This window comes from Chenopodium album, chromosome 3, assembly GCF_948465745.1.
Source record: "Chenopodium album chromosome 3, dcCheAlbu1.1, whole genome shotgun sequence".
NCBI classification, from domain to species: Eukaryota; Viridiplantae; Streptophyta; class Magnoliopsida; order Caryophyllales; family Amaranthaceae; genus Chenopodium; species Chenopodium album.
This window is the reverse complement of record NC_137836.1, coordinates 66,526,082-66,540,247: the sequence shown is the minus strand read 5'-3', so window position 1 is coordinate 66,540,247 and position 14,166 is coordinate 66,526,082. Positions and strand designations below refer to the sequence as shown.

General features: G+C 34.7%; 1 protein-coding gene across 1 annotated transcript; it reads left to right on the top strand.

Moving 5' to 3' along the window:
- Positions 1 to 12,714: 12,714 nt before the first annotated feature.
- LOC145625237 (uncharacterized) lies at positions 12,715 to 13,915 on the top strand. Its single transcript, XM_081678305.1, has 2 exons — positions 12,715 to 13,184; positions 13,345 to 13,915. Exons 1-2 carry the CDS (start codon positions 12,715 to 12,717, stop codon positions 13,913 to 13,915), a joined length of 1,041 nt encoding a protein of 346 aa, XP_081534431.1.
- The last annotated feature ends 251 nt before the right edge of the window (positions 13,916 to 14,166 follow it).

Below are 14,166 nucleotides of genomic sequence, written 5' to 3'. Positions count from 1 at the left end.
GTAATTTTAATATTAAATATGATTTTTACGATGCTTCCTATGTTCTTCCTAATATTTATTTATGTTAGTATCATGTTAGGATTAAAGATTTGATTTTTATTGCTTAGTGACATGCTAGGGTTTGTTATTAATCTTGTTAGTATCATGCCTAGGATCTTGCTATGCTTTAACATGATTATTATTATTATTTATTATGATTGATATTATTATTATTCATGTTTATTCCAATGATTGATTATTTATTATGATGATTAATATGATTGTTATTACGATGTTTATTGTTATGATTATAATTTTATTATGATATTATTATGTTGCCTGATATATATTATATTTTATTTTGTTATTGCTTGATCACATTTTTTTATGCATTTTTAAAGGGAATTTGTACCTGTAATCATGCTTAATAAGTTAATTAATAATCTTGTTTAGGTTAATTTGATTATAAATTCAAGTGATCGTCAATAATAGTTTATTTGTGCATTATATTCAACCAACATAGATAAACAGGTTTAGGGTTAATCCTATTGATTGCATGTTAATCAGAAAGCGCACATGAATACGATTAGAATAAAGTAGAGGTCTATTATTAGGGCAGGTTCAATCTCTTTTAGGTTGGATTTGTACCTTCATCCCCGAACCCTTATTTGGTTCTAGACCTTATGGAGTTGACGATCTCTTGGATCGTTAAGAGGTGTAATCTTCATCCTGTGAACGGTTTACAAGTTCCTAAAACTTGTTAGCGACTCTTTTGCTCTATCTTCTTCCCTTTTGGACGCCACCGTACTTTAGTGTATGATCACAGTGGGGTTCAAGCTAGTGGAATTAAAGCTTGAAATTTATTCCCTACAGTTTTTGGCGACTCCACTGGGGAGGATTTCTATTTTAATTCCTGAATTTGTTTTGGCAATGATTTAGAATGAGTGGATGAGACTCGAAACGTTCTAAGTATTTCATGTGCGTAATTTTGATTAACATTATTGTCATATGCATAAAAAAGATCTCATTGGAAAGACCATCCGTAATGAGTTAAAAACATAGGATTTTACACATAGGAAATTTGAGAAATATCTTTCACAACTAGGACCAAAATAACACCGCGCGAAACTGGAAAATTTTATCGAGCACAGAAAGCTGCTGAGGCATGTGGGAAGTAGCGCCAGAGGCCAGAGCTTGGCATCAGCATTTTAGCCGTAGCGCCAGACGTCAACTTGTTTTGGTCATAGTCGGAGTTATAGGAAGAGTTACGAGTCGTACAACCTATGGATCTGTAGCCCCGATTTTGTTCTTTAATTTGGCGTTGGTTTCATCCCAATCAGAGTCGCGGATAAAAAGTTACGACTAAAATACCACAGTCTGTCCAGTTTAATGAATATACGTGAAGTCTTAATTTAGTCTTTGCTTGAGTCTAGTCACATAGTCTAGCCACATGGTCATGACACGAGTCTTAACATATCACCTAAACTCACTAGTCTTAGCACACACTTTGATTACATATCACCATGACCATGTTTTAGGTTCATGCATGAGTCGGTTTTTTCCGTCATTTGAGTTGTGGGGGTACATTCTATTCCTAATTCTTCATATCCCTCCACCTCCATCTACATCATTTTCCTTCACGCTCTATTCCAATCTTTCTTCACTTCCTCCATCCATTGCATGTTTAATAAAGTTTAAGTCAAATAATTAACAATTAATATCCCCAAATTCCTTTTCCACAGTACTTGGTCGAGGAGAGAAGGGCGATTAATCAAGGACAACCTCTTTATTCAAGTTTCACTTTTCGATAAACCGATTCGTCAAAAGAGGAAGGCTAAAAGGATAATGGCATCTCAAGAAGAAGTCAATGATCTTAAGAACCAACTGGCTACCGTGACTGAGACACTGAGGCTTCTCGCACTCAAGATCGATGATCCCGTGAAGCAACAACAGATGGACCTCATGCAAGAGATTTTAAGCAAGTTGTCTAGCGACTACAAGTTTCAAGAGCTTACATCACAAGGGGTCTCGGTGGACAAAGATCTTCTTCCGCAGAAGTTCAACGCCAACGACATCCCAAAATTCAGAGCAACTGACAACCCTTAATTTCATTTAAGAGCATTCGAAACAATAATGAGTATTAAGGGTATTGATAAGAAAGTTTTCCCCTCTCTGTTCTCACTATCTCTCGAAACCGTTTGCCAACAATGGTTCTTCTCCCTTGACAAGGAGAAAACCTCTACCTAGGAATCGATAGTAAACGCTTTCGTTGGTAGGTACAAGTGCAATATCCAAGTTGAAACCGACCATAGACAATTTGAGATGCTAAGACAAAAAGAGAATGAAGGCTTTACTTCTTTCTTTAATAAATGGAGGGAAACTTCCTCCAAGATGATCGAAATCCCCATCGAAAAGGAGTCTGTGAGGATGTTTATCAAGAATCTCCAAGAAAAGTATTCAAAGCACTTAAAATATCAACACAACTTGAATACTTTCAAGGCTGTCTATGACATAGGTATCGAGATCGAAGAAGACCTCGCAAAGCAAAAAGCTACTAACAATAGTAACCACGGTGGCTGGAAAGGAAAAAAGAACGACAATCCTTCTTCTTCCAAAAACGCCCACTCTAGTAATAATGTTAGTACCTTTGACCATAATGGTGTCTTAGCCATGGACAATCAAGGATCTAAAAGGAAACCCAGGCGAGAGTTCACACCCATTGGAATGACCTACGATGCTGCTTTCGATCGTCTCTATGATCGAGGATTAATCAAACCTATTGGCCCTACCGAGGATCCAACACTAGAAAATCGATCTTCGAGATGGAATCCAAACTCCTATTGCAAGTACCATCGAGGGCGCGGTCATACTACTGATGAATGCTACAGGTTTCAAAACCTCATTCAAGATCTCATAGAGGCAAATAAGATCCCATTGCCTCTAGCTAGCGAGAAGACTGGATGATGTCGGAGCAAACAACACAAGACAGAGGCAAACTTCGACGACAAGATTTCATGACATCTTTTTCTATTTCTTTTTTATTTTACCCCTTCCCCAATAAGTCTAGCATAGGCACCTTTTTATTCTCTTTAGATTTATTTTGTAGGATCATTATATATTTTCTTTTAATAAAAATGAGCATTTATTTCCTTACATATGATCATTTCATTATATTGCATTTAAAAAAAAAAAAAAAAAAAAAAAAAACAATGTCGAATTAAACACAAGGTATACCAATGATTTAAGGCAACCCTTGTAGCCACATCATATCTCCTTTCACCTTTCAAATATGCAATCCTTTCTTCATAAACCACTTTGAGCCTCGTCTAACGATAGACCTTTCTTTTTTTTCAACCTACATCTATCTATCCTTGGGATGAGATGGTGTGCAACTTTTGCAATTCTAAAGAAAGCTTGAGCAAATTCAAAAGATTAAAATAGCAAAAGCAAAAAAATAAATAAAAGTGTACAAAAGGGCAAGTGTTCCAATGTCTTTGATATGAAAATGTCTTCGATATGAACACGTCTCAGATTGCGTCTCTTATCGAGTGCTCGGTATCGTGCCTAAGAAACATGAATGCCAAGTGAGTGATAGACCGCATGATCGAGATTGCCCACACTTATTAAAATAAAATAAATGCTAAAGCAAAGAGAGCTAAAAAAAGAGTAGAAACTGAAGCATAAAAATATAAAGATTCAAAAACGAGGTTGCACACCTTGGGGGCTTATCTAGGGTCTTGAGCCTTTATCCCCTTCTTCTATAACCTTTAGCCTAACCACGTTACAACCCTTAAAAGACCTTTTTGAGGTATACACACTTGTGCGAGGTTCGGCTAGAGCTACGTTCGGCCTGATTCCTAACGGATACGTAGGCAACCTCACATCGAGGTGCGGGCGTAATAAACATGCATTCATATTCACATTCACACACTTAAACCATGATCATATCAAGGGATCTCCAATGCTCATCCCTATTCACTTAAAGCTAGACTTGGGGGCTTGATCCCTACATCATTAGCTTACCTAGCCTAAGAGTCACCACCATTTGATTCTTTTCAATATATTTTTCCACACACTTAGCCCTTGCGGCCTAACTTTAGTGTCACTTTCACACACCACAAAGATACATGACCAAATATACTTCCCTTAGGAACCCTTTGTCATGAAATCTTAACGTAACGATGAAGCATGCCTTGTCACATCACTCATCACTCATAATTGTCATTACATAGAAGTATGAAGTGCTTAGCCTCCGTGCCTAAGTTACCCAAATACTTTCATCATTGAGTCAACCATTGAGATAGCCTAGGATGGATTAATCCTTGCACCTTGAGAGACAGTATCAAACAACATCTGACTAAGCTCATTCAACATGCATCTTCAAACTTCGCTTCTTCTTTTTCACGTCTTTCTTTTTCGGGAGAAAGTCGGTACCCTCCACAAAAATGACAGAAATTTTTTGTTTTCGAGTCATGTACACATTGAGTCATGTCATGTCATATCACTTTGATTTGAGTCACACATGTGTCATTTCACTTTGAGTCGAGTCAACCTCGAGTCAGTCAATCAGCGAGTCAAGTTTATACCTTGAGTCGCGTCAAGTCGATGAGTCAAGCAACTTTAAACCTTAGGTCAACCCTAAGATGGTAAAAGAAATTGGCAAAGTTCTATAGTCAAAATAAATACAGGTGCAGCAGAACAGGGAAGACCCTATCACATCGTTCGGCGACAGAGTCAATTCTTGGCGCCAGAGATATTTCAGCAACGACAGAGCTCGAAGCCTCTTAGAAAGGTGATTTCGACTTCATACAGCAATTTCGGGTTCCTTGGTACGCCAGTTAGCCCCTATAAGCAATTTGACATGATTAGTAGTCGGCTCGATTGCAATCGTAGTAAGTGATTGACCTGACAAAAAATGGTCTCACTTAGCTTAAGCGCCTAAAACACTGGCTCATTACAATCGGTTCAAAAGCAAGCACTTAAACGACAATATTTCCAATTATGGATTGTCGCGCATTCTTCTTAAATGACAATATTTCCTAAAATGGATTGTCGTGCATCTTCTTCAAACGACAATTTTTCTAATATTGGATTGTCATCTCTGGAAAAGTTTCCGAGCGTGGATTGTCGTGCTCCTTCTCTGTTTGGCATGTTTTTCTAAGTTCGGATTGTCATACATTCATACATCGCTGGCAAGTTTTCCTAGATTGGATTGTCATACACCCAGTTCCCTATGGCAAAATTTCCCAAAGGATTTTTGTAGGTTTCCATTCATCATAAATATCGGCAAAGTTCCTCCACGTGGATTGTCATTCATTTCAGTAGGTGGCAAATTTTCCCGAAGTGGAATTTCGGTCGACTCTTTTTTTGCAAATATTCCAAGACACGGATTGTCAATAGTGGCAATATTTTCCCAAAAGGATTGTCGCATAGCGTTGGCAAATTTCCAAGGTGGATTGCTTTCAAGAGTTATATTCCAAGATGTGGATTGTCGATCGTAGCAAAGTTCTTATGAAAGATTGTTACAAAGCATTGGAAACTTTTCCCAAAAATTGGATTTTGGCGAATTTTCCGAGATACGGATTGTCGCTTCATCGTGGCAACATTTCCAAGGATGGATTGTTACGAAGCATTGACAACTTTCCCTAAATCGGATTGTCATACATCATACAAGAGTTGTGTTGGCAACTATTCCCAAAATAAAAGAGGATTGTCGACATACTAGTTCACAAGCAGCAAAGCGCCGACGTACTGGCATAGCAGCATTAAGGATAAAAACAGTGATCTTTTCGAAGACTTTCACAGCGAAAATTGGAGTCATATCAAAAAGAAGCACTTTGTTCAGAGACGCGTGAACATATCCAAAAGAAGCTCTTTGTTCAGAGACGAGTGAACATCGAAACAGCAAGGTGGCGTTCCCTGGATTATGGAGAGTAGTCACAAACAACTAAGGATTGTTTCAAGAGAAGCAATTTTCGATAGTATTCCCTTGGACGTGGAATATTATCAATGCGGATGAGGATTGTTTCAAGAGAAGCAATCTTCGATAGTATTCCCTTGGATGTGGAATATTATCAAAGCAGAAGAGGATCGTTTCAGGCGAAGCAGTCTTCTATGTTGGAAGCGGTGACGGGCGTAGCAGTTTTCAAGCGGGATGGCATTCTCTAGCTTGCAGGAGGTCATCAACACAACAGTAAAGCGGCAGCAAATCGGTTACTTTTAGAGACGTGTGCTCGACGGTGCAAGATACGCGTTTCTTAACTCTTTTATCTGTTTAACTAACGCTAGTTTTGCAGGTATCGGCAATACAAGAGTGATTTAGGATCGCAGAACGTTCTGAATCATTCTCCGTCCCTATCGTTACTTTGACTTTTGTTTTCGAAACTTGCGTTTCTCAAAACTCAGTCAAAGTGGGGGCTTCTGTAGACACCCATTTGTGTCTCCCCAAAACCAAACCCGGTGATGAGTACCTTTCGTGTCGAATCATAATCGAATGAAGTGAAAGTGTCGAAAGTCTAGTGTTGCGGATAGTTTTAAATTTCTTTTCTTTTCTCTCTATTTTGAAAACTTATTTTAAGAAAACAGTCAATCCAGTTTGGTTGGTCCATGATATGGGTCCAATAATAGTGTAGTTGGATGGGGCTTGACAAGAGCTTTCCAACGATATATTATAAGCCCAATTCCGATGAATATTAAGGAAATTATGGCCAATTTACTAAACTTGGCCCGGTTTGAGCCTTATATACGGCCCAATGATCTTAGGGAGGGCCTAATATGATTTATCATTCCTAATGCAATTAGGAATGGTTTTAGTCTTCTAAAATCTTCTAGAAGGTTCTTTTCATTCCTAATTCAATTAGCATTGATAAATTGACTTTTGACTTTTCAGAGTTTTAATTAAAATCAAATAGCATTTTCGAGGAAATTATATGATTTTATCCTCCAGTACGGTAAACTTATCTGATTTTCGAAAACGCGTTGGAAATAAGCTTGGCGCCTAACCTCAGGCCTTGGCGCCTGGCGCTAGTGTTGGTGTCTGGCGCCAGTTAGCCAAGGGTGGCGCCAACTCTGTTTTTTGTGCGTCAGACTCTGTTTTGTTTATTTTATCTTTTTGACTGATTTTCTCTATAAATATCGTATTAAAAACTCCGTTTTGAAGCACCAATTCTCCTTATTCACAAGTTCTCATCTACAATCATTAATTCTTTAGCATTCTCTAAATCATTCATCTCTCTTTTTTTCTAAACTTTGTTTTCTCATACAAAATTCCGCATTCGCAAGACATAGATACACCTAGCCATATTCGAAGTTGCCTTCGCCCTAGACGTGAAAGGTTTAATTTCTGAGGGTTTGGTCCCAAATCTCTACTTCAATTATTTAATTTAATTGTTTTGATTATTATTTTCCTTGAAGTTACTAACGTGTGTATTTTGTTATTAGAAAGAGGTACGAGGCATCAAAGTAAGTGCTTTAATGGTTTTTTATTGATGTTATGATGTAGAAATTATGTTTACATTGTTATTATGATATTCCTAGTATCATGTCTAGGGTAATTTTAATATTAAATATGATTGTTACAATGCTTCCTATGTTCTTCCTAATATTTATTTATGTTAGTATCATGTTAGGATTAAAGATTTGATTTTTATTGCTTAGTGACATGCTAGGGTTTGTTATTAATCTTGTTAGTATCATGCCTAGGATCTTGCTATGCTTTAACATGATTATTATTATTATTAATTATGATTGATATTATTATTATTCATGTTTATTCCAATGATTGATTATTTATTATGATGATTAATATGATTGTTATTACGATGTTTATTGTTATGATTATAATTTTATTATGATATTATTATGTTGCTTGATATATATTATATTTTATTTTGTTATTGCTTGATCACATTTTTTTATGCAGGTTTAAAGGGAATTTGTACTTCTAATCATGCTTAATAAGATAATTAATAATCTTGTTTAGGTTAATTTGATTATAGATTCAAGTGATCGCCAATAATAGTTTATTTGTGCATTATATTCAACCAACATAGATAAACAGGTTTAGGGTTAATCCTATTGATTGCATGTTAGTCAGAAAGCGCACATGAATACGATCAGAATAAGGTAGAGGCCTATTATTAGGGCAGGTTCAATCTCTTTTAGGTTGGATTTGTACCTTCGTCCCCGAACCCTTATTTGGTTCTAGACCTTATGGAGTTGACGATCTCTTGGATCGTTAAGGGGTGTAATCTTCATCCTATGAACGGTTTACAAGTTCCTAAAACTTGTTGGCGACTCTTTTGCTTTATCTTCTTCCCTTTTGGACGCCACCGTACTTTAGTGTATGATCACAGTGGGGTTCAAGCTAGGGGGATTAAAGCTTGAAATTTATTCCCTACAGGCTGGCAGCCGGGAGCCGGGAGCCTGGAGCCGACTTACCCTGGCAGCCGGGAGCCGGGAGTAGACTCAACGGGCTCAAAATGGTACTCGAGGTGCATCATCCCTAGAGAGTTTGAGAGCGGGAGATAGTTCAGCAAGAACTACCGTATACAACTAGCCCCCTAGAGATGGTATGAGGCGACTCATGCCAACTCTCTTGGTCATCCTTCACCCCTTGAGTAAGGCCGGAAGCGAAGGAACAGCTTAGCAGGAGGTATCCCGTACAACTAGCCCCCCAAGTGGTGGTATGAGGTTACTCATGCCAGCTCTTTTAGGTTGTAACCTTATCGGTAATTACTCAATAGGTCGTCTGACTGAGGTCCTCCCATACAACTAGCCTCTTAAGTCTTAGGAGTGCTTCTGCGGTTCTAAGCAACGTTGCACGGAACGCGGGACGGCAGCGCGTTCCCCATACTGGGTCGTATGTCCCGAAACGCGGTACGGACTCGTCCCGGTTCGTTGTGGTGCGCGATCTGGAACTTCGTTGATGGAGTACCTATTTGTGGGTGCAAGAACCTTCAATTTTCTTGAGTAGCAAGGACTAGCAACTATATTTTGTCTAAAATTTCAGGTTTAATCGGAGCTTTTAAGATTTACATTAATGGAGGAAGACAAGAAAGGGTAGAAGGAATAAGATGTAGCTGAAAAGTCACATGCACTGCTAAAAAGTTGTGGACCCTACCTTATTATCTTTTGTTCTTTTCTTGTTAGTTTTAATTGTTTAATGTTATGCAATGGTAGTAGTGGTACTACTTTTTTTTTATTTTTTTTTTACAGCAAGTGGTACTACTTTTTTTTAAGAGTTTACGGAGTAGTCTGTACTTTAGTATTGTAACTTGTACTATTGAATAGTCGAATATCAAACATCGTACATAAATTGGCTTTGTGCAATGTATTTATAGCTTTACTTTTTTATATTTGGTTGTCTCATTGGGAAAGAAGTCATGGATAATTATGTAGTCTTACTAATTATTATGTTTTTAGGAATATACAAATCAAAGCTAATACTACAGTAGTAAATATTACGAAGATAAAATACATACTAATGTAATAATACTTGTTTTTAACCGATACTACTAAATAATACTTAATAAAGAAATATTGATCAATTTTCTCTATTAATTAATTTTGCATGAAGATGAATTAATAATTAATCAAAATATAAACATAAGCACACTTATCGAAATATCAAATATTATAATAAACCAGTATCACAATATGAGAGTATAGTACATAAGAAAAGGTATTATTTTTTCTAATGAAAAATTAGATTAATAATTTATTTTTAAATTAAAAATTTTACTTGCCACCAAAGCAAAAGTGACAAATAAGATTTAAGAATTTTGACACATAGGTAAAAACAACAAATAGTGAATAATTATAATTTAAATTATTTTTTTTAAAAAAACTAAGTAATAATTATTATTTTTTTTACATATAAGGATGCAAATTTTTTATCGTAAATATGTTTAATCCCTCCCAATCAAATATTATAAAAGTTTGATTAATAAAAATAAATCTCATATGACTAATTCCACATAATTTTTTATAGTTAAAAAATTATAAATGAGACTAACATTTAAACAGAATGAGTATATTATAAAAACGCATAGGCAAAAGACTTATTTTGATTAATAAAAAAACAAGATTTATCACTTTTTTTTAATTAAAAATTTAAATTATCGCATAAGAAAAATTAATGAATAAGGTTAGTTTGGCATTTTAATTCAAGCGTCACGTAAAATATATAAAACAACAAAAGATAATTTGAGTGTTAAAATTAAAAAATTATCTTATGATATTAGAAATTTTATTATATATCAAATGAATGATCTTCATAAATATACAAATTTTTAAATAAAAAAATAATTTTGTAGAACCGTGCATCGCACGGGCTTACATCTAGTAAAGAATTAAATTAGAAATCTTAAACCCTAAACTCTAAATCAAACTATGTACGAAGTTAAATTGAAATCCTAAACCAACTATCAAAATACAAAGTTTTAAATTATGGTCCCTAAAGAATAGGATCAAAGTATAAACTAAATATTATTATACACTATGATTAATTGATCTATAGACAACTAATAAACATACGAAAGTAAAGTATTATGAAAAATAAGATCAAATTAACTATTCTACCATTGATTGATCAATAGACAAACTATGTACGAAAGTTGAGTGTTATCAATAAAGAAAAAGATCAAATTAACTATTTTATGATTAATTGATCAATTGATGACTTATGTACAAAATTATTATCCATAAAGAATAAAAATCAAATCAATTGTACATTATATGATTGATGGATCAATAGATGACCTCCGTACGATAATAAAGTATAATCTCTAAGGAATTAGATCAAATTAACTATTTTATGAATGATTGTTCATTATACAGCCTATGTACGATAATAATATCCATAAAGAATAAAAATCAAATCAACTTACATTATATGATTGATTGATTAATAGAGATGACCTCCGTACGATAATAAAGTATAATCTCTAAGAAATTAGATCAAATTAACTATTCTATGAATGATTGTATATTATACGACCTATGTACGATTATATTATCCATGAAGAATAAAAATCAAATCAACTTACATTATATGATTGATTGATTAATAGATGACCTCCGTACGATAATAAAGTATAATCTCTAAGAAATTAGATCAAATTAACTATTCTATGAATGATTGTTCATTATACGACCAATGTACGATGATATTATCCCTAAAGAAAAAAAATCAAATTAACTATATATTATATGATTGATTAATAGATGACCTCCATACGATAATAAAGTATAATCTCTAAGAAATTAGATCAAATTAACTATTTTATGAATGATTGTTCATTATACGACCTATGTACGATGATATTATTCCTAAAGAAAAAATCAAATTAACTATATATTATATGGTTGATTGATTGATTAATAGATGACCTCCATACGATAATAAAGTATAATCTCTAAGTAATAGCTTCAAATTAACTATTCTATGGATGATTGTTCATTATACGACCTATGTACGACAATATTATCCCTAAAGAATAAAATCAAATTAACTATTCTATGATTGATTGACCAATTGACGATCTATGTACGAAAGCATTATCCATAAAAAATAAGATCATATTAAGTATTCTATAATTGATTGATCAATAGACGACCTATTTACGAGATTATTATGATGTAGTACGATTGATAGATAAATAGACCCGTGTACTAAAATATGATCTAGTGATTAATTAAAATTATAACATTTAGCTATCAAAGTATAAAGTGATACAATAAACTATTATGATAATTGTACATCATTATATTATTACCCATTATTTTAATTTTTATTATTCTTATTACAGATACTTGTAAAAAAAAAATAATAGATTGAAAGTGCATGTACATCATTATTGAAAGTTAGAACTTAGAAGCCGTTACTTACTCTCCATTATCCATTATTATTTTTATTTGTTTATTAAAATATACATCGTACATATCACCATGTATTCAATATTCATCATTTACAAGTAAACATTCATCATTTCATCTCTTTCAATGTAAAGAACCGAAGAGTCACAACGCCTCACAAAATCCATCCAAATTCAATCAATTCCTTCCTCTTGCTTCCTATAAAATCATGTTTTTACAGAAGAATAATTATAATACCCATCTCCATCACTACCAATTAAAAAAAAAACAAAAAATCAAAAGAATCAAAAATGGCTTTTGGAAAAAAAAAAAAAAGCAACGATTTCCTAGAGAAGTGATAGCCCTGAACCACAAGATCCGATTAGTGGTGAAGAGCTTAGTGGTGGTGGTGATAATGAAGAGTTATCAGTGGAAGATCATTCAAGAAAAAACACAAAGCCCCTCCTAAAGGAAGTTACTTTCTTAGGTTCAGGGAAAGGAAAAAATCCAAGAGGAACAAAGCAATTCCAATGCAACCATTGCAAAAAATCATTTTCTGGTTCATATACTAGAATTTTCAACCATTTTTTGGGCCCTCCACCTGGAAAACCAGCAGGAATCACTCGATGTCCAGTGATTTCATCAAGCCGGGAAGAACTTCGAAAATTGAGAAAGAGAATAGAAGAAGATGAGAAAGCAGGTTTATCACCATCAATTACTAAATCCACTATTAGTAATAAAGGTGCAGCAGCAACCGTTAAGCCCATAGTGGAAGCTTTTGGTACTATGGAGAGACATCAAGTTGATCTTGCAATTACTAAATCTTTGTGTTCAAATGGAATTCCATTCAATGTGTTGTGAAACCCAGATTTCATTGCCATGGTGAAGGCAATTAATCATGCTCCAAGTGACTCTTCTCCACCTCTGTATGACAGAGCAAGGACTACTTTATTGGATGATTGTTACCGGGAAGTTGAAAAGGAATTGGCTCCGGTGAAGGATACTTGGACCACTCAAGAGACTTCTTTAATATCTGATGGGTGGACAAATATTAAGCATCAACCTCTCATTAATGTTGTGGCATCCAACAGCAGGGGCTCCATGTTTATGTATGGTGATAATTTTTCAGGCGTAGAAAAGACGGGGAAGGAAATTGCAGACTATCTTCTCAAATCAATTGATGAAGTTGGGCCTTCAAATGTCCTTCAAGTTGTCACCGATAATGCAACAAATTGTAAAGCAGCAGGGAAGGAAATTGAGAAGGTACACAAGCATAAATTTTGGAGTCCATGTACTGTGCATACTTTGAATCTTATATTTAAAGATTTTGCTAACGCTTTCCCATGGATGTTGAACACTTATAAAAAGGGGAAAAACATAGTAAAATTCTTTCTAAATCATGATCAAGCACATGCTATTTTTAGAGCCCAATCAGGACTTGAGTTATTAAAAGTTGCTAAAACACGATTTGCCTCACATCATATTGTTGAGTCGATTATGAGAATGTAGGGAAGCTCTAGCAACCACTACTGTCCTTAGGAGTTGGAAAGATTTGGTAGGCAAAGGAGATGAACGTATAAGGAATTTAGGGGCAGAAGTTGCTTTGACAATAGCTGATGAGGAATTTTGGGATGAGGTTGATAATATTCTTGCTATTACTAAGCCTATTTATTTAATGATAAAATTTGCTGATAGTGAGGGACAAAAAATGGGTGAAGTTTATGAAAAAATGGATTGTATGATAGGGGAAATTGGCGATATCATGAAAAATAATAAACATGTAGAAGATAGAGATAAAATGCGAGAAATTTTGATTAATCGTTGGGAAAAAATGAACATTCCTAAGCATTGCTTAGGTTTTTCCCTCAATCCTTTCTATTATGATTCAAATTATTTGACTTCTGCTGCCCCTAGTGGAGTTGAGAGAAGAGCTCCTAATCTTGATAGAGAAATGGTTTCGGGTGTTCTTGAAGCATTTGATAAAATCGGAGAGGATGTGCATGAAAAAAATTGTTGCGTGAACAAATGGCCAAATTTCAGCAAAAAGAAGGAATTTTTGGGACAAATGCATCTAAGATAAATTCTTTGACTATGTCACCATCTCATGGTGGTCTACATATGGTTCCGAAACTCCGGAGTTGGCAGAGATAACTGTTAAAGTTTTATCACATCCAATTATAAGTTCTTCTGCCGAAAGAGTTTGGAGTACGTATTCTTACATCCACAATATTAAGAGAAATAGACTCAATGCTCTCCGTGCGGATAAGTTGGTGTTTATTCACTCTAACTTGAGACTTATCTCACGCTTCAAAAAAGCTACACAAATGGCCC

Bases quoted from the DNA above. Each gene is read 5' to 3' on its own strand.
- LOC145625237 (XM_081678305.1), top strand. From the start codon at position 12,715: ATGGTGAAGGCAATTAATCATGCTCCAAGTGACTCTTCTCCACCTCTG. The intron at 13,185-13,344 runs GTTGAACACTTA...ATGAGAATGTAG, and splicing joins GCTAACGCTTTCCCATGGAT to GGAAGCTCTAGCAACCACTA.